Source organism: Bombus vosnesenskii, unplaced genomic scaffold (genome assembly GCF_011952255.1).
Source record: "Bombus vosnesenskii isolate JDL3184/JDL3185 unplaced genomic scaffold, Bvos_JDL3184-5_v1.1 scf7180000014621, whole genome shotgun sequence".
NCBI classification, from domain to species: Eukaryota; Metazoa; Arthropoda; class Insecta; order Hymenoptera; family Apidae; genus Bombus; species Bombus vosnesenskii.
In genome coordinates, this window is record NW_022883555.1 from 454,855 (window position 1) to 481,040 (window position 26,186).

At 41.8% G+C, this 26,186-nt stretch overlaps 1 protein-coding gene and 1 long non-coding RNA gene across 4 annotated transcripts in view; one reads left to right on the plus strand and one right to left on the minus strand.

Moving 5' to 3' along the window:
- The window catches only part of LOC117240333 (transcriptional activator cubitus interruptus), a 145,801-nt gene that overhangs the window by 97,754 nt on the left and 21,861 nt on the right, over positions 1-26,186 (plus strand). For both annotated transcript variants that reach the window (XM_033506316.1, XM_033506317.1), the window contains exons 2-3: positions 23,945-24,213; positions 25,099-25,188. In XM_033506316.1, coding sequence (XP_033362207.1) covers positions 23,945-24,213; positions 25,099-25,188 — 359 coding nt within the window. The remainder of the gene's footprint in view (positions 1-23,944; positions 24,214-25,098; positions 25,189-26,186) is intronic.
- Positions 5,211-7,010, minus strand: LOC117240334. Of its 2 annotated transcripts, none has more exons than XR_004494662.1 (3): positions 6,501-7,010; positions 5,624-5,897; positions 5,211-5,492 (listed from the first exon to the last, which is right to left on the minus strand). It is a non-coding gene; the product is annotated as an uncharacterized LOC117240334 (long non-coding RNA). The 2 variants fall into 2 exon arrangements; XR_004494663.1 differs by lacking the exon at positions 6,501-7,010 and adding an exon at positions 5,977-6,171.

Below are 26,186 nucleotides of genomic sequence, written 5' to 3' on the forward strand. Positions count from 1 at the left end.
TTTTGACTAACATTTGAATGACCGAATATTTTGTGGAATCATTTTTTGAGAAGATGCAAAGATATTTCTTCTCGTGTTTTTGTAGAGAAGATATCATATACTAAAACTTAAGATGAATCTTAATGGATAGAAATATATTTATCATTTAGCCGAATAATGTATCTGTGGCTAATACGAGAATCTGAATGATAATGGTCTTCAAAAATAAAAATTTAAACAACATTTGTGATTGTAGTTGAAGATTCATCTCGAATGTAATTCTTCTTTGCAAATAAATTCAGCCATGAAGTATCAAGAGTATGACCCGATATCACAAAACAATGAGTCAATTATTAAAAGACCGCAAACAAAAGTTTGAATACAAAAGAAACGAGAATGGCTATGTCAATTTGAATCACTTGACATTTGAACGTTGATACTTGAAGAGTTCATAATTTACGTCGAGTTTTATCTCGTCCGAATGGCGTTTCATGTAAATGAGCCGTGTTTGACAAAACTGTTCGGCGGCGAAACTTGAAGCAGCATGTTAATAAACTCCTTATCGTAAGATTCATTATATCGATCTTGCCCTAACCTTATTTCCCAAAATTTTCCTAATTACACATGCTTAACTAAAACCTACAACAACCCATTCAACATCCAGCACAATGCTCGTCAAACGAGCACCACGATCATCTACCCTTTCAGCATCTTCGCTAACCATCCATTACCCAAACGAGATGGACAATTTTCACGCGTCAATCACCCAGCCACCAATACCATAATTCAAGCTAATTCGTCAATTAACCTCTTGCATGCTCGCTTAACGAACGTACTTCATCCGGCTAATGAACGATTAAATTCCACTAGCTCACCAAAGCGATCGGTAGAAGGTTGGGCGCGATTAAATCACCGGAGAAACCTCGACAGAAAGAAAGAAAGAAAGAAAGAAAGAAAGAAAGAAAGAGAGAGAGAGAGAGGATCGTGTGCCCATCACTGGCGGTGGTGCTGGTGGTTAGAATCCATGGGGGCCTCGCGGTGCCCCGTGGTAACGTGGGTAACTTAATATTCCGGGTAATAAATAAGAGAATGCGGCTCTGTCCGCCCCACAAAAAACCCCCCGCGGGCCAAAGAGCAAGACGCCTACGCTTCTCGTAGTACCCACAATCCGGTCCGCGGCCCTTCTACCTCACCTCGTCGTTTCTGGGTCCACAAGCACACGGGTCCTCCCCACTCTGAACCCTTCAGTCGCGCGGTACGAAAAGTTTGTGGGCCTGTCTTAACCTCCCGTGGCCCTCACGCTCAACACCCGAACGTTATCCGGCCAAGCCATCGCGTAATTAAGTTATTACGCTCGCGGGGAACTCGTCCTACTGCTCGTGTGTTCAACTCTCTCCCCTTGAAGAGGAGAGGGGGAGGGGGGGGGGGTAGCGACTCTTTGACGTATGAATTTTGAGATATCGGCTCATGGACGCATGTGGACGGTGTGGAGCAAGCGATGTTTGCAGAAGGCAAGTTGGCACTTTGTGGCGGAGGTTCGTTTGATGGAGATAATTGGATGAAGAGATTGGAGTAGAGACGAAGGTAATGGTTGGTTATAGTAAAAGGATGGTTAATCAGAGGAAGAGCGTTTCTATATATCGTATCGTTGTTTCAACGATGTTCCTACGGTAAATCATTTGCGAATCGCCCTTTTTCGCCCTTTTGATCTAACAAAGCGGATTTGGTGGAAAAATTAAAGATTCGGGGTTGGAATGGGGTTAGAGAGAGAGAGAGAGATTTGGTGAGATGAAAATGGTAGTAAATTCTTGGTGAAGCTATTAGATTCGCGTTTGGCACCGTTTTGAAGTGAATATATCTATCAGTGTTTGCCAAGAGCATCGAGCTCTTGGTGATAGAGTCAGATTGATGATACTTGTCAATTTTTTGAACGTGTAACGAATTCTCCAAACTGTGTAAATGAACTTTATAGAGGAAAGAAAGGTAAGATTGATGGTAAAGAGATCACTTGATTCTCCTTCGATTACCAAAAAGTGAAATTGAAATAAATCGCTTAAGAGTCGTGCATCGAACATAGATCGTAAACGTTCCTAACGTCATAAACAACGTCGGGGAAGATTCTGTGAACGAGTATACACCGGCTTCAGAATGTTGTACTCTTCCTTGGGTTCTACAGTCGATCTTCGTCCCTTGCTTCGTAGATTGCGGCCCGTAGGCCACGGCGTGTGTGCCCCTTGCTGATCTTGCTCTCTCTCTTTGCGTTTCTTCTTCGCTTCTCTCGATGCTACCCGGACAATCAGCACGGCGGAGACTAAAGGGGGAAGCTGTATCGTGCAGCAAGGATCTAAATTGATTTTAGATCCCGAGGACCGATTGGGCCGCGGCGAGAGTAGCCCCGCGTTAATTAAGAGTGTCCGTGCTGCCGTCTCAATAAACCTACGGATCCTTGAATTACGGAATTATGACGGGAGCCGATGATGGTAGCCCCTATCGCGGATCTTTGCTCGCGGTGCTTCCGTATTACGGAACGGCCCTGGCCGCCAGGCTTATTACCGGTTTCCCAAACACCAGCCTCGACATCGAACGGTCTTTTTTCAAGTCATTACATCAACCTGATCGAGATCGATAAATCTACTCCGTGATAACAATTTTTACACTTAAGGGATTGGAGATCGGGGAAAAAGCTCGTACATTTTATATATACATTTTATCCTCGAAAGACACGAAGCTGAAGAAAATATTTACAAAGATTCTGATTCGCGAAAATATTCGCCAAGAATTCTTACTCTCCCAGAGATGAACGATCAGAGAGAAAATTCGCAAGAATTGTTATTATCCGAAATACGAAGAGTCAAGGGAAGGACTTTTATTTCAAGAAACTAGCGCGTTGAAGGAGGAATTCTTCAAAGATCTTACTCCAGAAAACTTCGCTACTCAGTCGTACGTCGCGCGATACACTTCGCTATACTGCTCTCCGAAAGTCCAAACGTAGAAAAGGAAAGTTGTATTTTTTGCAGTGTTCCAGAGAAACGGGGGAGTATAGAACCAGGTGTATATATATATATACACTCTACTCGCGCTAAGGTCGAAATACAAAGCAAAAAGAGGCGGAGGCTGGCACAGCGAGGGGACCAGGGTTCGCAGCCTGTTTCGGTCGTTCATAAATCCTCCACCTTGGATCCAACCTGCCTCCATCCCCCTTCCCACCCTCCCCCCTCTCTTTGGCCGGGTCCCCCTTGGCCCTGTTGCACGCACACGCGCACGCAGACAGGCAGAAATTTAGTCGCGCGCGCACACCGATCTCTCCTCCTTACGTTCTTATCCAATTTCTTATCCCTCTCCTGGCTCCTCCACCCACCCTTCCCCGTTTCACGACCGCACCATTATGCTTCTCGTCCCTTCATTTGTTTCCCGCTTTCTCCCTGTCGGAGCACCCTTTTTCTCCGAGCCACACAGAAGAAGAGGGAAGGGGGGAGACACAAGGGGGAAGCAGGTCACCCACGCAGATTTAATATGGAATCGCGTAAACACGCGGTTTCCCGCAAACGAATGGCTGGGAACAAAGACTGGGATTGGTCGTTTGTGGGCTGGATGAAAGGGGAATTGTATATGGTGTAACGTTTTGCTGGCTGGCTGTTTTCAATGGTGTCATCGCTCAGTGACGAGTTAATTCTATATTGGATTATACAGTTTTTGGGTGTATCGAGATGTTAGAAGAGGATGAGAGATTAGCGTGTATAGTTCTTCTTGTAACTATTAAGGCACCTATCGAGACTGTTGAAGTTTCAAAGATTTTTATCGTTGTTTCTATAATGACAAAACAATCGTGTATTAGGTAATTTCATTTTTTGATTGGAACGATTTAATACTTAATTGTTTGTTGTATTTTTGATACCAGTCGTGACGTACATATTTATAACCCTTAAAAAATTATTTCGCTAAAAACTCAGTTGACTTCGTTGTTCGAATCTCTTCGTAACCTCACACCCCCAAAATTCAACAAATCCGCAGAAGAAATCTTCTCTCTAATTATTCCCTAACTCGCGAATATTGTACCTTCCTAATCTCACATTCCCTTCACCAGAATGCACGTACAGTTCTGCGCATTCCGCTTTGCGAGGAGAACGAGGAAGCACGGCGTCAGCACGGATCCTGTGCGTCAGGATGCGAGTTAATCGGAGAAGTGGTCGAGAGGGAGAGTGATCTAGAGTGGCCCTAAAGCGTGCGACTGATGCGCGCACTTGCATGGCACGCCGCGGGAATTGTAAATAGTGTAGGCATCGGAGGACCGTGCAGAACATGGAACGAACCACAGTGAAACGAAACAAACCTATGGAGGCGAAGGAGGAACGATATAGGAGACCAAAAGACGAAGGCGAAAGAAAAGATGAAGAAAGAGATGGACGACAAAGAAGAAGAAGAAGAAGCGGGACAGGACAGAGTCAGGCCGGCGGCGCTGGGCTGCGCGTGTATCCGCCCACGTAATCTTGATTGTCGACACACCTCCACCTCCACCACCTTCTACCACGAAATGCACCCACACACGTGTACACATTCCCTGCGTGTATGATATCCTCTCTTTACACAAACGAACGAGCCTGTGGGCACCTATGCGCTGTCCGGATGCAACCTGTGCGCGATCGTACACACCAGGGGCGGATCAACCCTGGACGCGCGCGTTTTGCCTCGCTTGCTCGCTGTAAAGTATCCTCTCTAATTGAATGCGCTCGATGGCGCGTCGTGTAATTTAGTCGGGTCTTTATGATGCCCCTTTCCGCGGCGCGTACGGGGGTGGAGCCCCCAAGGGGTCGAGCTTGAGACGTTTGGGAAACGAGCCAGCTCCGAGATCGTCTCTTTGGTTCCTTAACCGTACTATTGGCGATTCTGATGGGAAACGAGCGGAGTCGAGGCACTCGGTTTTTAGGAATTCCAATTTTTGCAGAGTAGGAAATTTTAGGTTGATGCGCGATTTGAAGAGATTAGGAGTTTGAGGTGTTTTATGATACGTGTGAATTATGTATTATCTTTGGACGTAGGGGTCACTGTTCCTTTTTTCTTTTTTTTTTTTTTTTTTTTTAGGTCCTTGTGACGTTAGATGAAACTGGTTCGATATCCTCTTTAATTTTATTGTACCTACATCGTGCGTATTCTTCTACGCTATAACTTATAATATCAGAGAACTGCTTACGTCAATGGTTGAAGAAGCAGATTAAAAGAAATATAATGGTAATTGCATGTGTTACGATATGTCAATACAGAAATATCACAATCGTTATTGGTTGTGAAAAACAGTCCTACACAACATCCTCCTATCTTTCATAGTCACCTCTGCTCGTTCACCTTCGTTAATTAGTCCCCTTATTCATCTTCAAGCTGCAGAACGTCGTCCACCAACCTTCGAATCCTTCAACCACCTTCCTCGATCTCTGTTAAAAAACCGTTCGCTCCCATACTTTGCTCTCCTCATTCTTCCATCGTTAATTGGTCTCATCGTTAATTCGCCGTCAGGTTCGCTGAAAGGCAACGACGCGTCAACTTCGATATAATGATCGGTCGTGTGTTACTATCGAGTCCCTCTGCTGTGCTCGTTCGTAAAATACGACGAAGCGTGTGGAACGGCTCGTGGTAACTAGATATTACTCACCTTTCAACGTGATCGCTCGTTACTTGCTCGATCGGCCAGGTTTCAGGTATTAGTCTGACTATTCGAAGGCGTCCATTCATGCACCGCGAAACGATCAACCGCGTACGAATACGAAGATCGTGTGGCGCAAGCTAATCGCGCTAATTAGTCGCTGTTCCACGCTGATCCGTTGAATAAATCAACCGGCTTTACGAGCGGCCAGACGGTTCGGTTGACCGTTCAACGAGGGGAAAATGGCCGATCACGATGCAGGAGCGTTCGATTCGCTTGCTTTCTGGAATTTAAACGATCCAAAAGGACTCTGTATTGGATTCGATACTGCTGCCTTTAAAAAATGTTACGAAACATATTACATTTATTTGTGACTTGTACACATGGTTTCTCGAGAATTGCTGGAATTTCTTGACAGCTATATTATAAGTTACTGGTAGAGGAAAGAGGTTGACAACATTTATAAGAACATGGTAAATTGAATTACATTACAGACATTTACTTTACGCACTATCCAGTTCGATACGAACGGCTGTTAGTAGGAAGTTGAAGTCGTTCTTTTGTAATTCGATATACGGCAGCTGCACCTCAAAAGGTTGATTGGTATCACTTAAATTGCTTTAATTACCATTAATATATTGTAATCTGTTCTGCATATACAATTTTCTCAGGCAAATAAAAAAATAATTACTTACATCTGACATTAATAAATTTGTTTCTGGAAACGTTACTGTTATTCCACGTTCTAATACTACCAACCTAATCTTCTTCACAATCTATTCAACTTATTCTTCAACCAATTCTAGTACCACTTAAAAAAATATTTGAACGCTTCCTTATTTTCGACAAAATAAAATTTCTTGAAACACGTAACGATATCACTTACATCCTTCCACCTACTCTGTGCGGCACATCATAAACTCGTTCCACGAAACGATACCTCCTTCGATCATCCATCAGCACTACAAAACCACCAATTCAGCTCAACTCGGAAGCAACAAAAGATACACGCCGATGCTTTCAGTCGTTTCACTCTCAAATATCTCTTGCTTATTTTCAGCAAAACAGAGTTTCTGACAATGTATAAGAATATATCACTTGCACCCACTTAACGAAGTACTTCAACGAGTCAACTCGCCAAAACAATTAACCTTCTCGAACCACCCACCTCCGTTGTACAAACTAAGCAACAACCATCAGTCCAACCCAAAAGAAGCAGCGCAAACACACCGACAATTCCTGCCATTTCGATTCACCGTGCGGGTCGCGTTTCGCGTCTCCAAGAACTGGTCCAATGATACGCCAACGTTATCCGGCTATCATCTCGTGCCTCCTCCCTCTCCGTACGACTCACGGGATAAATTCATGAGCGCGATGTCCTCGCGAGCGGCCTCGAGGAGCCGGCCATGTAAATGTAAAGAGGGGCTTCTCGCGAGAGGAGCGAGCGCGAAGCGTACGAGCCGAGTGCAGCATTTTATTAGCGCGACCACGACGGGGGTAGGTGGATCGAGAGGAGGCGAGGGAGGAAGAAGAGGAAGAAGGAGGACGATGGCGAAGAGACGAAGGAAGAAATCGAATGAGTTGGAGGCGGAGGAGAACGGGGGAATGTTGTAAGCTCGCACTCGCGTCGACCTTGCTTCGCGCGAGCACACGCCGCGCTATTACGACGCTGTTCGCGCTCGCGACGCCCGGCCACGCTGCTTCGTGGGATCCTCGAGGAAATTAACGACGACGCGTCGATCCCCCACCCCCGTAGCCCTGGTCGCTCCTCGCTGTTCCGTTCCTCCAGCACACGCGATCCTCATGCCTTCGAACTCGTTTCGAGAGATCCTTCTTCCAGTCGGTTCTTCGCTAGTGTATGTTCTGCTGTACTCATGTATCGGTGAGAGTGTGTCCCGAGGTGCTTCTGATTGATTTCGCGGTGTTATGTTAGTGAAACGTTGGTTTCGGAGGGCGGTGGGGTGGTTGAAATAGGACGAGTTGCGGGGACGAGGGGCAGGAATTGTTTAACTCTCGGACGGCGGAACTTGAAGTATTCTGACTTATGTAGATATCCGTTATACTGGAAGTTACATTTTTCTGTCATTATTTATCAAATTTACGAAGAACGTTATTTGTTACATAAATTTAGTCATCGCTACAGCTTGGATCTTTACGCGTTTATGGGAAATGCGCAGGATATATGTAATACAGAAAAATGTATAAAATATCCAAGGTACTAAAGAGTGAAACGAATCTCTGCCTAAGTTGCGTTTCTTTAGTCGCACTAGCGAAAATATAAATCGAAATATGAAAGCTTTCCTCGACACGCGTTCTATATATGTTTTAGCAATGGTTGTTTAAAAGCACAGATAGGCTACGTTTGATACGTTTTCGTAGACACTAGATGTGTCTCCGAGGAGAAAGTTGAGTTATACTGCTGAGACGTCTACACCAAATGTGTATGACATTGTGCAACGCACAATGGCTGCATTTTATTCGCGATATTGCCAGTGACCCGAGAGGTTAGGCAACTCCGTGCACGTATAAACACGGAGCGATCACGAATTCACAACGAATTCACATCGATGAATTCACGTCGACGAAAAATTGACGATACTTGTCTGGGAATAAGAAATTCGTGAGGCTCCCAGAAGAACTTAATCCGACGTTGGCGGGTATATAGAGTGCGATGGGAGTCGGGATCGAGGGCAGGGTGACGGGTTTGCCCGGGGTCTCTCTCTCGGTCTGCCAAAAGGAAGAGACGACCGGTAATTTCGCCCGGTCGGAATGAAGCGTGGCGTCCGGGCAAAAAGAGGGCCTGGTCGTTTTATGCCTTGCTCGCACCGTGTTGTACATTAGGCTGTAGGTGTGCGTACACACCGGTGGGGATAGAAAAACGAGCGGGTCCGATGGGGCCCGCGGAGGTGACGCGGAGAAAGAGAACCCAGCGAGAACCAGCCGAGAAGGTAATTGTACGAGGCAATCACGGCCACGTTACAGCGTTCTGCCTAAAAAGCGTGACAAAACGTAGCGGCTTCTTCAATTTGGAGAGAAATAGCAGAGCGAGGGGAGGAAGGGCATAACTAAAATCTTCATCGTTTCCGACCACGAGGGCGAAACTTTCGACGAGGCGAAACGTCTCGGGTAAAAAGCGATTCGATTCGAACGATCGCGTATCGAGCAACGGGGTGAATGGGATTAATGAAACGAGTGTTTTTCTCCTGGATCGCTATTTTTTTTCTTTCTGCTTCTTCGAGACGTTGTATCATCTTTTGTTGCGTTCGTTGAAGGGGAATTACGTGAGCGATTTGGAAATCGATTTCTTGTATGCACAGGGGTGATTGAAAGGGTTTTTTGTTTTTGGAATTCGACATGGTTTCTGCTTCAGTGGACATTCGGCTTTTGTTTGGACGTGGGTGAAAATCTCGTGGTACGATGAGTTTAGTGGAAGTCCGTTTATTTGAACTTATTGAGCAAATGGTTTGTTCGCTATGAGTTTATTGATTGTTCTTACTACTCTGTAATTTCGCAGGATTTTTCTAGTAGTTTTGCTTGAACATTACGAAATAATTCGTCGAATAGCATATGCGGTATACATGATCATTGCAAATTCATACAATCTCATTTTTTCAAACTAGGTATGGATTATATTAATATTTCATGTACAACTTTTATCTTGCCTTTAAAATGCTCTTAATTGGTCCTTTTCTCATACAACACCTTACACCTTAAACAAATACTTTCGCGACTGACAGTAACATACCAAATTACCAAACGCACATGTCTGATTACTATCAAAAATCTCGCCCAGCACTTATATCACTTACTGCGTCGCTACCTCAGTTCCCTCGCTACAAAGCGATCTCGATATCTAATAACCATCGATGCAACTCTGTCCAGCTGAAAAAGAAAAAGGAAGATGAAAAAGCCAGCCACGAGAAGCGTGACCATGGTGAGAAACGTTGGTCCACAGCCACCCGTCGAGTTCGGCATTAGCTTCATTACCGAAAGGTCAGCCGCGACACTTTCTGACCTTCCTTTTCGAAGCTCCTCCGGAGATAACGAGCGACTCGGCAAGAGGAGGCCATCGAGAGTCATCGATGGCCCCGAGAAACTCCAGCAAGAGCGAGAAAGTTAGAGCGAAGCGGAGAGAAGCGGAGAGTCGGTTCCTCTGTGCCGGTAAACGACCTTCGGTTCTCCTCTGGTTCCAACTTCTCTGTCCGAGCGTCAATAGAGTCATTAGTCACGGCCCTCGGTGTACCCACGATATTCGTTCCTCCTCTACCTGGGGCCTGTCCCTCCTTCGACCCCTCTTTTCCTCTCCATCTTCTTTCGCCGCTGCCACGAAGAGAGAACTTGCACGCCGCGCCGCTCTGCCTCGTCCCTTTTTCATCTCCACGGATCGTTACTTCCCACACGGCACGGAATGTCTCTCGACGATGTGTCCTGGCTATTCTTCGGCAACGTCTTAACGCGTTGCGCAAATATTGAGTCAATTCCGGAGATCGGATAGGGTGTGATTGTTGCCGATGAGAGGCGAGAGAAGGTGGAGAGTTTGTGATTTATCGTGGGATCACGAAATGGGATTGTGTGATCTAACGGCTAGGCTTTTTGTGTATTTGCTTGGGCCTGGAGAGTGGTAGTCGTGATTCCACGATCGAATGTTTAGGTTCTTTAAGAAGGTAAGGTCGTTCGATCGACTAGCGATGTTAGACCTTAACAATTTTTTACATTTTCGAAAGTTTTTATCATTTTTATGATGTTGAAGTCTATTGACGCGATTAAAGGATACAGCAGCAACTCTAATCCTAATGTTGTATCATTTCGTGTGTTAGATCTTCTACTTTTGTGTTTATCGGAAACATATTAAGCTGAATTATAATTATAATACAGCGTATAGTGAAAGTATAAGGACTTTGTTTTAGTAGTTCTAATAGTAAGAACAATTCGGTATTATTTTAAACAAATAAGATAAAAATCCTGCGAATAATAATCCTCGCTAGCGAAAGTAATAATTGGTTGACGGATTGAAATGAATGAACCCGTATTAGAAATAATAAAGTATGGTCCAAAGGACAAAGTACTTAATCTCGGGATAGAAAGTAAGCGGAGGCTATTAGACATGAAGGATTTTCGTCATAGTTAGTTGCACAGTGTTCCAAGCAGCGTATAATATTGAATCGCGATAAAAGTATTACCACATAAACTATGTGAATCCCAATTGTTTTGCCGCGCAAGATTTATTGTGTTGATATGCATAGCTGGTACGAGATATCAATCATCGAGCACAGTAAACAAGCGTTATTATATGGCAGCTGCTGACAATAACCGACAGCCCAAGGGTCTGACGTAGCTTCATAAATTCCATATCGAATCCTTCTCTGACACGTGTTGAACTTCTTATAAAGGACATATTCTCTTCCACTTTATATAATGCTACAAAAGAACGAAAATATAAAATCTTCAGCCCCTCTTAAGTAATTCTCCATTATATACATACATGTAATTATACATCTTAGTTTGATACAGACTATATTAATTTAAAGATAGGAAATATAATTAATTCCTATCGGCTAACATGATCGATATAGCATGATCGTAGAACATGCTCGATTAATACGTTCATCTAATATGAAAAAGCAACAACGTTAAATACGACGTTACCTTGTAATTATCCTTTTAAAGAAATTAATACACATTTAAATTCTAAACGTTAATAACCACTCTTCCTCGTCGCCCTAATCACCACTACAACAAAACACTCTTAATTGACGGGCACAAACAACCAATTTAAAATCAATCCCCGCATGCGCAAGAAGAAAACGATAACACGACGCCACGTAGAAGGAAAAGCCACGTCCTCGAGTCGCAGTCGAATCCTCGCCTACAGGGCGGAACGTTTTCCAGCGCGATCCCGCGGCCGATGAATAATTCACCGTGTACCGCGCGACGTTTTTGCGCACGAATTACTTCATTAGAGACGAGCAGTCGCATCCTGTCGTGGCGACAGAAGCGTACGGTTGCCTGTCCTGCATGTCGATTTTAACCGAAACCTGAAAAGGAATAAGGCGACAAAGAGCCGGTAAGGTTTTCTATGCCGTGAAACCGAGCCGGGGGTGTATACCGTACACCCGTCACGTATCCATCCAGCGTAGGATCCCTGAAAAACCACCGAACGGTAGTCGAATCTCGCGTGTAAATCGGCCGCGAGGAACGCGCCACCCTCTTCCCCACGTCACGTCTCTGACGAGCGGATCATCGTTAATTAGGGGAAAAGCGTGGCCGGTGATTTAAGGGGCCGTTTGATCAGCACGCGAGAGGAAAGCCTTGGGGCGCCATGGACATAAGCCAGAAGGGACCAACGGTTGCCTCCGTTCCATTGGTAATTGAGAAAGATTAGTTTTCCGACGCTTTTCGCGCCGTGATCGCGCGAAGTTTAATTAACCACGCGCGATACGCTCTTGAGAATGTTAATTAATCACGCGGGACGTGCCGCTTTCGGAAATTTGCTTGCGGATTTGTGGACGTATTGGAATTTTAATTCTTTTTTTTTGTGTTAAAGTGATTTACGATATAGGAGGTTGCTGTTTCTTGGTGTATGGAAGAAAATTTTCTGATTTGCAGCGGTAGGAAGTGGAATTTTTTGATTTACGCTAAGGACAATTAGAGTTTCTTGGTTAGCGGTGCAAAGAGTTGGAATTTTTGTGTTTTTCGATGTAGGAATTGATACTCGTTGGTCTGCGACCTAAGGAATTGGAATCTTTCGATTTGCGAAGGTAGAATTTAAAAAGGAGGAATCCTTTTTGTTTTCGGTTTAGGATGGGAAGAATTGAGATTTTTTAGCTTGCGATAAGAGAAAGTGAAATTTTTTAGGTTACTGAATTTGTTTGATTGAATTATTTTATTTTCACCCTTTTTTTATCTGTATGAAATATCGCGTAGTTTCGGATCGATTGTTATATTCGCAAAAATAACAGAAGAAAGGAAAAGCAGAAAGTTTCCAACGAAGATCTTCGAGTGCGCTCGTCGTTCGTAACTGCAAGGGTTAGAAGAAACGATGGCAGGGAGAGGCGCGATAAATCCAGCGGGTGGCGCGATAAATTTCTTTCGCGAAAACACAAAAAGCGCATTAACGTCGCATCTCCGCGACAAGACAGGTAAGCTGCGTCATTCGTAGAGGAACTGCTAATGGCCACAATGAAAAAGAAAAAAGGAGCCTTCGCTGATCGCTCATTTAATCCCAAAAAAGTTCTCTGAAAGTGGAATCATTGGGAGCAAGTTACTCCTCTTTTTCCTTAATCGATCGTGTTACTCGTTTATGTTCGTTATAATTTCTTTATATACCGATCGTTCCTTAAATTGGACAAGATTCGTTTAAGAGTCAGTAAAATGAAGTTTCAACTTTATATCGTAATCGTTATAGGCTAAATATGCAAAGTCAAGTTATAATTTTACGTCGTATCGAGTAAGCAATACGTCTGAAACGTAATCTACAGAATAATCGGTAATCGGAAATGATTATTAGCCACGAACAAGTGCCACACAAATCCGCAACTATTGAAAACGACTGCCTGATGCCAGTACGAATGTGTGCGAATAATTTTATCGAGACGAGAAAACAGAACATCGCCAATTACTCGCCGACGACTTCATCTTCCATATACCGTACAATCGCCGTTTAAACTCGCTAAAAACAAATTTCTCTGGCCAATTAAAACTGACGTATTCCTTTCATTCCACTCACGATCTCTATCAACTGTACGAAATCTTCCAAATCGTATCTATCGACCGATTTAAACCACATAAAACCCTTTGTCCACATTCTGTTTCACTCAAAGCAATTTCGTGCGTTAAAGGACGCAACAGGTTCTCCTTTCTGGTGATTCGTCGCGTTTTAACACGGACCACGCAGCGGACCTGTGTAATATTAATTCGATATGCTAATCGAAGAAACATTCCAGCGTAACGAGCTCTCGAAACGCGCCATCTCCCCGTGTCTCCCCCTATGGACGAATTCTCCCCCGTGACTGCGTGTATCCGCTTTAAATGAATTAGACTCACGTACTCGCGAGGCGCTACGGAGCGTTCGAATAGCCTATAAATAACGCGCTAGCGCAGAGCGGCGTTAGGCCGGATTTTCAACGAAGGAGCGGCTTCGATCGAGCCGCGGCCACGGCTTGCATATCGATGCCACAGCGACCGTGCACGCGTGTAAATATCTTGATTAACGAGGCCCTCATTTAGCCCTGTCCATGGTGTTCCACGAGGAGAGGGAGGAAAGGGGAGGCCGTTCAGCCGGCCACGAAAACATTGTGGCCAGTTCTCACGAGACGGTCGGGTCGATTAAGGGAATACTTATGGGCCGAGCTGTCGCTCGATGAGTCGTTTACCGAGAGTTGTTGACGAAGAACACGTTTCCTTCGTGCGGCGATTCATCGTACGGCGTGAACGACTTTTTCAGATCAATGTAGCTTTCACGCGGGTTTTGCTTTCTTACGTGTAATCCGCGGAGGTTGAAGATTTGGCGGGTTATAAGGAGGATGATCAGCATAGTGTTCGGCTCTTTTTAGATTTATTTGCATTTTACATAGGTTTTGCCTTTTCCGGTGCAGTTTGGGGGATTGAAGATTTTATTGATTACGAATAGAATTTGGAAACGGGATTGAGCTTTATCAGGGTATATTTTTTGTAAGCAACTTGGTCTTTGCATAGATGTCTTTTTTAGTCGTTATGAGCAGGTTTGAGACTTATTTATTCAGTATAGTATTAACTATTTGCTAACTTATTATAGGTGAGTCGAAGATTTTCTAGATCATAAGTAGAATTTGGAAGCGAGAATAAGAATTAGACGTTTGGAAATGAATTTGGTTCCAACGTGGATTTTGTTATTCGGTTGCCATAATTTGGAGTAATTGAAGATTTTGTAAGATAGAATTCGGGGATGGACATAAGGATTAAGTTTTAGATATAGGTCATTAGAAGCTATACGAATGAAATAAGCAATTTATTTTAATCGACTTCAAATTTAATAGGACATTGAATCGAATACAATTAGTGTATTTACTATTATTATTATCAACTCTTAATTCAATATTACGTATATATTATAAGTGTAATATTCTCAAAAGTGTAACATCACAGATTACTTCATAATTTGTCTGTAACTAAACAAGAAAGCTTTTGTCAGGAAGCTCGAAAAGAAGATGAACTCGAGCAGTCGTGAGGAACGCTAAATATAAAGCCTCGCGAATGAACTACGACCCCGTGAAAACGTCGTTTAAAAGACTATATCCGTATGAACGAGGAGAATAACCCCGTGCCACGATGTTTCACGACTTTTCGCGGTAAGAAATTCTCGTGGCGCTTTTCGACGCTCGTTGCGCGAGGCGTCCATGGCATCGTGCCAACCTTAGTGAGATGAATTGCGGACAGCGTCCACGAAATTACCAGAAAATCGCTGAAATTGACGGTGTGCGTTTCCATTAGCGCCACGATCCTAATATCTCCGATATCAACATTCGTATTTCACTAATTATAGAAAAAAAAAAGATATTAATCTTAACAATCTAATGAGAAAGAAACACTTCTTCATAAAAATTTGTCGAATAAGTCGAATTAATCGACTTTATTGTTTTGTTTCAATTTTGTAATACAAACACGTGATTTATACTCCATTTGCGAAAAAGGAAATGATTTATTTGTAGAAATTTCAATACGAATATAAGAAAATACCGCTTTTGGAATCTACTCGCTTTTCTCTGCTTTTCAATTTATGGAATTAATTAGAATTACTTATACAATGAAAATGGGAAGGGAGAACATATGTATGTATATCGTATTCCTTCCTTCTTTGACAAAAGCCAACATTAATATTGCCAAAAAAACCTGCACATTTCTAGCAGTTGTAAAACCAAAAAAACCGAAAACTAAACCAAAGAACCTAGTAGTTCGAATGTTAAAACTAACAAAGTTAAATATTCTCTTCAACCTGTGAACTGTTTTAAACATTGTCTGATCATATCAAGCCGATACTACTAACCATCCACTAAACTGCCTAATAACTCAAATTACTATGTGCAATAGACACTCTGTATGCAGGAAAGCTAATTACAATCAATTATATCACGAGAAAGAACGTTTTACCAATATAATCATTCTCTCACGAATTAATAACATCGCGGATGAACTCCAACACATTTCACCCACGCACGACACCTGTCGACTCTCATTATAGTCAACTGTTTAGAGCGTATACCGCCTCTTCGATCGCTACCAACGTTAGTCGATCTATTTCCTCCTTTCTCGACCAGCTTAAATCAAGAATAGATCTCAGTAGCGCGGGTCGAAAAAAAATTTCCTCGCCATTTTCACCGCCGGATAGTTGGCTCGTTTTCTTTTCGTAGCCGCGTTTGAAGCGCGTGCCGCGTCGTCCATATGGTTTCCTTTGCCTCTCGATCATCCCGTGGCTCACCGAGCCGAGGGAATAAATATCATAACCTGAAACCCCGTGGAAGCGTTAGGCTCCCAACTTAATCCGAGGCAAAGCCGCGAAACTCGTCCCTCGCCGGTGTTGGTGTTTAGTCGTCTCGAGACGGCCGACACTTTGTCAACGTGGGATTTCGCGTCGTTCCAGTGATTAGCGAAGCTTCGTCGTATCTTCGTGGAAACTTCTTGTCTACTTGTCTGCTTCGCGACAGAGCGGTAGGTACGTGAGAAGTTCGTTTAGTCTTGGTGTTGTTAATCGTGGAGGATTTAGAGAAGACTGATTCCGAAAAGGGAGACGAAAGAGATATTTTGGGAGTTTAATTTTAATTGAGAAATTAGCTTTGGATGTTAGAAGAATTTTAGAATCACTGGATCGTATATCTATTCAGAGATATTTTATTATTCGTTCGCATTTAACGTTGCTTACTTACTACCTTAACGAAGAGTGCTCTATATTGAAAATAGTAGTGTTTTTAAACTTGATAGCTTCGTGATTAATTTGTGAATGATTACGTACTCCCTTAGGAGTTAAAATTGACGTAATAAAATCGTTTTGTATTCGACTTGCAAATTATTTTGAACGATGTTCTGCAGTTTGAGGAATCTGATATTTTTATGGAAGTCTTGAGAACTTGAAACTCTGCTAAGAGTTTTGCAAGTATAGGAACTGTGCAGATTTTGAAACCATATAATTGAAGGTTGCAATATTAAACATTTCGAATTATTTCAAAATTTTATGCTTTGGAGATAAATGGTATTGACCATTTCTAAATCCGAGGACTTTTTTCTAGCGAATATTCAGATTTCTTCGAAATAAATAATAATTTCCCAAGACATACAAAGCGCTCTTTAAATTATTAAAGGACTATTGAAACGCTGGAACTGATGAATCAGCAGAAGAGAGCGGGAAACCAAAAAATTCCAAGAACTTTCATCCGAATCCTGTTTCCTTTTCGACCAGCTCTCCGTTTTACGAAACGGCAGGGAAACCCGGCAGATGTTCCTGAACAGCGCTTCGCTCGCCTCATTACCACGAGTCGCGTTAATGAGCTTGTGACCCTTAATACTTCACCCGGCTTCCCTTCTTTTTCTGCTGGTCGAACATAAACCGACTAAGACGTAACGAAGGTCGCGATAAATACCAGATTATCTGCAAAAATAAGTCAGAACGTGCGTTGAACTCGCTAATATTTCCTTTTTCATCAATTAAAATCAATAATAATATACTGCTTTTTATTCTGCCTCCGTCATGTAAAGACGCGAAGATTGCGAACTTTAAATATGTAATTGGACAAAATTATTGTAATTACGATTTAAGTGGAGGAGAAATTGGCTAAGAAAATATATTCTATTTACATTTCGTGCAGCACTTTTTGTACATACGATAAATCATTAACTAACTTGGGTTATTCGATTGGAACTATTCTTGGAACTTGCTGTAAACCACAATTGAAGAAATACTTCCATTTAATTTTTCATTTCTCTTTTATCTTCCATCCTTTGTTCTCCATTACATTTGGAGAAAATTGAAATATTGTTTTAAATACCATAAATTTCAGTACTCCGAAATATAAATATTTTCTAAAAAGTAGCAAATTTGTCTTTCTATTTTTAATTGTAAAGTACAACATTGAAATTGAATTAAAGTACGAATTTGAAAAGCAAAATTTGTTGTACTTTTGCTAGTAACGTCGAAACATTACTTGTTACACGTTTCAAAGAGTTAATATAATTTCCATGTCGATATCCTCGATAAAATTAGTATCAGCGAATTAGTTTTAGCGGAAAATTTCTCATAGCAATGGAGAAGAAAGAACCAGGGAAAGGAATCGTCGAAGGCCGAAGGAATTTCAAGAAGAAGCCAGCCTTGCTGGCAGACGGGCCGTAGATAAAGATAGATGCGTCGGTTTCCGGCGTGACGAGTTAACGACTCGAGTTTTATCTGTCGGTCCTCCCTCCGTGTCCCTTGTTCCTCGCCGACTTTCAGGCCTGGAAAGCGTGGAAAGGGAGAGGAACGGCGAGAAGAACTCCGAAAGAGAAATTAATAATAGCTTAATTGGAGAACGGAGCGGTATAACGGAAGGGATAAATGGTGAACACGACGTAAAAATTTTACCCCCTCGTACCGAGTCAAAATGGAACCCAGAATCCATAAACACGAATTTCACAAATACTCTAATATCAACGTTTAATCCTTCGAGTGGTAAATAGCCTCTACGTGAACTTTTTTTAAAACTGACGTGGTATTTGTTATGTAAATGAAGAAGATGAATTTGTTATGAACACCAATGAAGGGTTAAAAGATTAAATCCTCGCGTGGGAAACATATTTTCTTCTGTTTTCTTTCTGTTAAGAATCCGAAATGGAGATACATACTTCACTTATACGTAAGTATCTGTGTATACGCACATGAAGGTAAATGAAAAGGTATATTTGTTAACACTTACTTAAAGAATTTCTCCGATTGTAATAAAAAGACATAAAAACACACGTAAATATATTTTTTAATTTCTTAAATTTTACGAAAGTTTATACCTTGCAATTTCTTGATCAATTCTAAAGTCGAATAGCAACTTCTGAGACTAGTTTCCATTAATATCCGAGGGAACTTCCATTGGCAAACTACGTGATTTATATTTTCATTTGCAAAATCGTATTTTGAATTATTTATAGCAGCTTTGGCTAATTTATCGTGACAATAAATTACCGGACCTCTTTTAATCTCTCAGAACAAACAAAAGAATCTCCGACCAACCGCTACAAAAAAAAAAGATCATTGCCAAATAAAAGTGTGGAAAATGGAAATAAAAAAGGCGAATCTCTAAGAAAGAAACGACACGTGAAAGAGGTTAGAAGGGAGAAGTTAGAACGAAAGTGAACAATGCAAAGATTCGATGGTGAAAAGAGAAGAGGAAGAGGCAGAAAAGGAAGAGGAAGGAAGAGAAAAGGAAGAGAACTGGAAGGCAAAAGCGTATGTACCACGAGTCATCTGGCACTCAGCAGGATTCGAAATAGAATCGGTCTCGTTCCCTCCTCTCTCAGCCTGTTATTCTCCTTCTCTGTTGACGAGGGAACCAGCGACTAGAAAGCTACGGGCAAAAAGACGTCGAGCCGACGGGGTCGACGATGTTTTCATTGTAATTATGTCCCCTGTTCCTCTGGCCGTTCTCGTGGCCAAGCTTTTTACAGCCACGCTACTAAGCAGCCTGTCAAAGCGTCCTAATTTTTGTCCCTGATTCCGTCATCTCTACGACCCCGTTCTAATTCATCGTCCAGATCTTCACTGAATTTGCTCCGTTTCCTGGGACGATGAAAGCATCTTGTTGTTTTAGGTCGTTCATTCATACTCCTAAGAAAATTTATGAAACGTTTCTCTGAACCGTTATTTTAGATTTCTATGGATCTGTGGCAGTCCGTTGCGCTTTAATTTAACGAATAGGGCAGATACGTTAATGTATCCTATTCTTTATCAGTGTTTGAAGGAGACATCAGAGGTTTGTAGGAATCTTGTTAATCTTTTCAATGAATTTAGAATTTCTGTCGTGAACTGTGTTTTAAAGGACATCTGTGCTACATGTAGGTATTAGGTCGTCTAAAAAGTTTCTTTCGTTTTATAAGGAAACAATGGATGCACAACAACAGGAATTACGTATGATCCATTTCGTTCTATCAAAATAAAGACAGATTAGGTTTCATGTTTGTATAAAAATGGGTTGTTGTAAAAGACGTGTCTGTAAAAGAAAGACACTTTTCAGACAACCTAATATTTACGATTAGTTTTTATCTTATACAATAGAATTTCGAGAAATAAGTGGAAAATTATCGGCAGTTTCTCGAACGAAGCTGTCACCAAATTTGTTACGCCCTCGTTCCCAGTTTTGGGGAGAAAATAATTACATAAATGCAGCTCTGAAGTATAGAAGAAAACATATCTTTTCGCTGTTGCAGGGATTGAGGTTTTAAAATTCAAACGTTATGAATGTTAATAGCTGGAATAATTGTTAAATAAGTCCATAAAGTAGATCGAAAAATAGTCAGACACGTTTATAAAAATATATCATATAGATTAAAACGTATCGAAATCCTGAGGGCACCGATCTTGAGATTGGGACACCGTTAGCGCAGGAACGAGATGGCGGAGCGGCGGTTTTCTTCATTTTTCGGAAACGATATGTTGCTTATTGTGTGACAAACTTGTTAACACGGGGCGGCCGCGTAAAGCAGGTAACGAGTAGGCAGTAATCGGGATCCGTGGACTTTAAGTAAAGTCAAACAGTCGAGCCGGTTGTCTTTGCTCAGCAAACTCGCGCCAGTGCGGAGCCAATATTTAGACAGGGACCGGCTCAAACATCGTAATACGCGTTAAAACGTTATGACACGCGCCAATTGCTGTCTCTATTTCCCGTGGTTCCATCTTCGCGCCTGCTGCTTTTCACGCGACGCCATTTTCTCATTCCTCGGAACGGAACACAGCGGAGAATGAAAATCCAATTAACGAGAGGTAAAACAATTTTGGCATAGAAATCCACCTTAGTTTTGATTAATTTAATTCATGGAATAGGCATTGAATTAATGAATCATCGAGAAGATTTTTTTTTGGCAAGGAAACATAGATCTGTGGTGTATTTTTCAGTAAAATAGTCGAATTATGAAATTTTTCGTTATTTTGTAAATATAAAGAGAAGGTTCTTTAAGAACCAGTATAATTTTCAATTTCAACGCAATTACTATTAAAAGGTAGGATTGAAATTTCCAACATTATACATGTTCAGTTTATCATTTTGTCACGAGTCCTTTTTCCAGAAATCTCCTCGATTTTCGCGTAAAGATCTATTTCAATTTTGATTAATTTAATTCGTAGAATAGTTTTGAAATGAATAGGTGACGATTTTAATATAAACGTGGTACTATAGAGAGACGTTTTAAAAAATACCTAAGACGAAGTTTGTAACGAATGGAAACAAAAAACTAGCTGAACTATAGAATTCGTTCCCTAATTTTCTCTCATGATATAATGAACACTCCATAAAGTTGTTCCTGTTGACACGGGCAGTAGGAACGCGTCTAGTTTCCGAAGCATACGTTGCCGGGATAAAAATTTATGGCCGAAAGAAGGGTGAACGTAAATATCAAGAATTTTTACGGTGGAACACGTACCGGAATGCAGGAAACAGTCAAACAAACTAATTTAAAAGCAGATGGTGAAATACCGATCTGTGATTTTAACGAACTACTCTGACTTCTACGATCCTTTAAATGTCTTCACTTCTGTCTCCACGATGGCTGCCTTTACCATATGGAAATAAATGTAGTCATTTCTGTCAGCTGTTGGCCGAGTATTTGTTAGAAAGTCCGCAGACAAAATAAATCTGAAATTTGTAGAGTTTTCGCTACCGCAAAGTTTCTTTTATGGGAAGTTCAATGATATTTTCGTCAATACTTTGATGTCAATTTTGTATAATATTTAAATTTCTTCCATATTTTTATATCGGAATCTAACGTTAAGAACACCAGTAAAATATTATGCACAAAACTATCCGAAGTACGCAACAGATTCCAAGAACTAAAGAAAGTATTCGATTCGGAACAGAGCAGAGAAAACCTCGTGAAATTTATCAACTCGACGGACACATGGAACGAGGTTTAGACGCAAGCAAAACCGTCGCTAATGGCTGTGTTGTCAATGCGACGAATAAAAAATGGAAAAAGAAAGAAAGAATAATAAAATATCAGCCTCCCGGATGCTACGGGTTATAATTTGTTTAATAATTTAGCAGAACAATTTTAATAACTTACAAATGACTTTCCTCGTCCGATCGAAAATTCTCTATGGAATTCCAAGGAAATTCCTCGGGTGCACGACCTTGGCAGTAAGTTACACGAAGGCTCTCGCCTCGATGGACGCGCGAGGTCCTCTCGCTGCGTTTCCAATAAAGATCTCAGGCCACCTGACGTTCTTTGCGATTCCACGAAGAATTCTCGGATCCTCGAGAGGAGAGAGGTGCTCGTAAAGAGGCACTAACGACTAAACGGCTGAGAGAACATCTTTGAAGGTACGAGACACGCGCCATTTCCTGATGATTCGAGCGTGGCGAATGGCCGTCAGTCAAAACGCGAGCCGCTCTATTCCGCGAGGATCAGACGATTCTCTGCACCCTTTGTTGTCTTTCGTATCTCGACTAGAATAAGTAACATAAAGGGGCGTTTTCGTTTTTGGATCACAGTGTAAAGCCATCCGACGTGTTCTTGCTCCTTTTGCGAACGAATATTATTCGACGCGTCACATTTCCTTGGAAATGGTCGTCTTGAGAAGTTTCAGGGGATGAAGAATTATTTAGGTTCAGTTGTAAATGGAGAATTGCTTTGCACGATTCTTCTTTTGATGAATGAGTTTTAAACGTCGTTTGGTTTCTTATTCGAGACGAAGATTAAATATTCCAATTGCCTTCTATAATATCTTTTACAAGGCAAGCATACGACTTTTCTGTTAGAATTTTGTGAATATATTTGTCAATGCTTCGGAAACATTTACAAATCTTTTTCGTAAATACAAAAAAGAACAAATTGATTTTCTCGGGAACTTATAATAGAAGAAGTCCTTTAAGATAATCAAATTTAACAACATTGCTAAGTAATTAGATAAACTGTTAAGTAAACAAATTAGTCACTAACAATCATGGATACATTGTAATCGTCAATTCATCAACAAAAATAGATGAAAATAAAATGTTGAAAAATTCGCAAACAGACCGGCGAGACCGACGACAATTTTCAAAGACAAACAGCACCGATGACACGAGACACGCGTCATTTCCCGATATTCCGTGCGTGACGAACGGTCCATAGTTCAGGGTCGAAAGCAGAGCGCGTGGCACAGCGTGCTCGCGATTCTTGGATGGCTTTTTCTTGTTGCCGGGTACCTCGAGACACACCTTTGTCTTCTGGTAAGGCACCGAGCAAAAAGGAAAAATCGTCGAATCGCTTTCGGGAACACGACGAGAAACAAGCTCGACCTTGCTAGAAGACACCTGTTCTCTTCAGCGTCGACGTCGGCAAAAATAGAATGTTTGACGAAGAGACACGCGCCATTTGTGGCGGCTTCGAGCGTGGCGTAATTTCATTCGTTAAACGACCGTTTCCTCTCTTTGCATTGTCCTTTCGGGATGATTAATCTGCTAGCTGAATTACATCTCTGTTTCGAGAAGGCTTCTTTGTTTCTTTAAGCGAGGACCTCTCCGAGGTTTGACAGACGTCGCGCTGATTTCGTAGATTTAAGAGCGTTTCCGAGAAAGTTTATAGCTGTTCTCTGGGAGGATTAGAATTTGCGATGCCCTCTTTTTCACTTTTAAAGCTTTAGACCTTAGTTTCCGTGGAAGAATTAAAGTTTTGGAATATCTAACGAGTCACTGAACAAAATAAATTGATAATTCCATTTCTTAACTATCTTCTTATTTTGTTCAAGCGTTTGGTTAATATTTCATCGTTTGGAGATCAAGTGTTAATTAGTCTCGATGATGTTGGTCAGTTTGATTCCGCCGTGGGTCAAACCACTCTAACGTTATTTCTACCGATTACGTGATTATGCTACTTAAACACATTGCAAGATTCCATTCGTTTTATTGCTAAACTCGTTGCTCGTACGTATAGGCATTTATAAATACTGGCAGCTCGTAATTCATACTAAAATTTCATACTAATATCTTATCAGTTCGATCATGCAGAAAGGTCCTAAAGGTAAATATTTGAAAAACCATTGAACCACACAGTTTCGATTATATCGACAATCTGCATTTTATAATCTACAGGACAGTATAAACCTTGTAAGGTTGAAACACAAATTGACAGAAGGATTAATTGTTTCAGATTGTCCAGCAGCACGACGGCGATCGGTAGTGCAGCCACCGGTGGCGGTGGCGGAGCAAGCAGCGGTGCTAGTGGCGGCGGTGGCGGTGGCAGTGGGGGCGGAGGTGGCGGGGCAGCCGGCAACGGGACTTCCGGCGGTGATTTCCTCCGCAGAAGTCACCCCCTCTCGGAGCATACGGCCCTGCATCCCGCCTACCGGCTCAACTACATGGACCACCTTTACCACCAGCTCCAGGCCTCCACGCACAGTCCCAACGCCTCGTTACACGGTAATTACCTTGGCTTGTACTTGTTCCGAGATAATTAGAACGATAGCGACCGGGGACGTCGCCTAATTTCGATCACGTCCCCATCCAGTGCTTGAAACTTATTCGCCATCGAACATCCTACCTACTGACAATGAACGTTATTTCTATTGTTAAGATAATAGATGGGAAATTTTTTAAGTTTCTAGAAAAATTGGAGGTTGAATGATTAAGATAAATACGGTAGGATAACGCATACTGATGAAGAGAATTATCAGATAGATATTGCGAAGAGCTTTCTCGGAAAACTCAAACGAATGAAAACGGCGATGAAGATTAATTTTAAAAACAGTCATATAGAAAAGTTCGTAGATGCAGCGAGTGGGTATAAATCAATTTTTTGACCAGTGTATACAATAAAGTGAATGTATGCTTGTAGAATATAAAAATAACTAGAATAGAATAGAAGAGAGATGTAAATTAGAACAAAGGTTTGATTAAAATCGCTATGAAAATTGTATTTATTTTTAGTGAGTTTAACAGATATCAAAAACCAACAACTCGAGTCTGTATTTTTATCCTGAACCACAGGCGAATCCTTCAAGTTAACGTTCGGATATCCTATCGATCTTATTTCAATCTCCCCCTTTCTCTGTTGTTTCTTTTTTCTCGATAAACGTAATTAAGGAAGTAGAGTACGCCATCTCTGGTATTAAACGTAGGGAAGTTGTAAAGAGCCCGCATTTCCGCCGGAAGAATGTCTTTGAGGATCGAGGCTTTTGATTTCGTTAGACGTGCCATACGATACGGGATAGTATTATTTCCTATTTAAAAATAGTCGAATAAAATCTTGTTTTTTTTCTACTGTCTAATCGCCTTTTTTTCTTTTCTTCTTTATAATTTTTCAAGGACTGGGTGGTTTGGGGCCCGAGTACCTTCTGCACGCCGCAGGACCAGCGAGCACCCTCGCTTCTTCAGAATTCCCTTTCTCCATCGACGGTAAGTTGTGAATCTTATGTTAATAAAACATCGTGAATATAGTAGTAGGGCAAAGCTGCCTTTAAAATTTATTAAAAATCGGAACACGGTATCTGATTAGCGAGATTAATCCAACGCGACAAAATCGGTAAGATCATTGACACTCGACACCGTTTCTTAGTCTCCGAGGATCGAAAATTTCTCTCGACATGTCAAACTTAAATGTTCGATCGCTTCTGTATAAGATTTTGTAAATTTATTATACAACCTAACCCCAATCTGGCATAATATGGTTTCAAAATGATCCTTTACCGTCGATGCTACCAGATGTTAGTGACAATCGCTAGAAAAGAAGATACCGCAATAGAATTCCTAATACCTAAGGAATTCTAAATTCTAATAATTCTAAAAAGGAACCAACAATGATATGGGTTGGCTTTGAACCAGTGACAGAATAAAAAGATGCTATAATTAAGAAGCACATAATGGTTAAATGAAATTCGGAATTAGTTGTGGAACTAACGATAATTACCAAGAATAAGAAATCGTGGAAGAATTCGTAATGTAGCACAAACGCGAGATAGTTGAAAGAGTGAAGAACCAAGGCCGATTTGAACGGGTTAAAAATCTCGAAGCATGTCGATTCGACGAACGAAACGAGAAACTTTTTCGTCGACTGGTTCGAGGACGACAAGTGAATCTAATGAAAGATCCTGATGCACGGTACGCGGCGGCTAGCCGTAGGTGTAGCAGCACTAGCAGCAGGTAGGAGATCGACCGGTTAAGAGGCCGAGAGGCTAAAAGACGACTGAAAGGGTAAACGGGGCCTCGTTAGTCGCCACCGCCGCATAATTGAATCGACTCGGAGCGACACGACCTCATTAACACCTTAGCGCCTACCCTACAGGTTGTCTCACGTTTCTTCTTCCTCTGCTTCGTTCTTCCCCTGTTTCTCTTCTCCCTTTTCGTCCTCTGCCGAATTCTTCTTTTACCGAATTCGCCACGCCGTTACGTTCGTG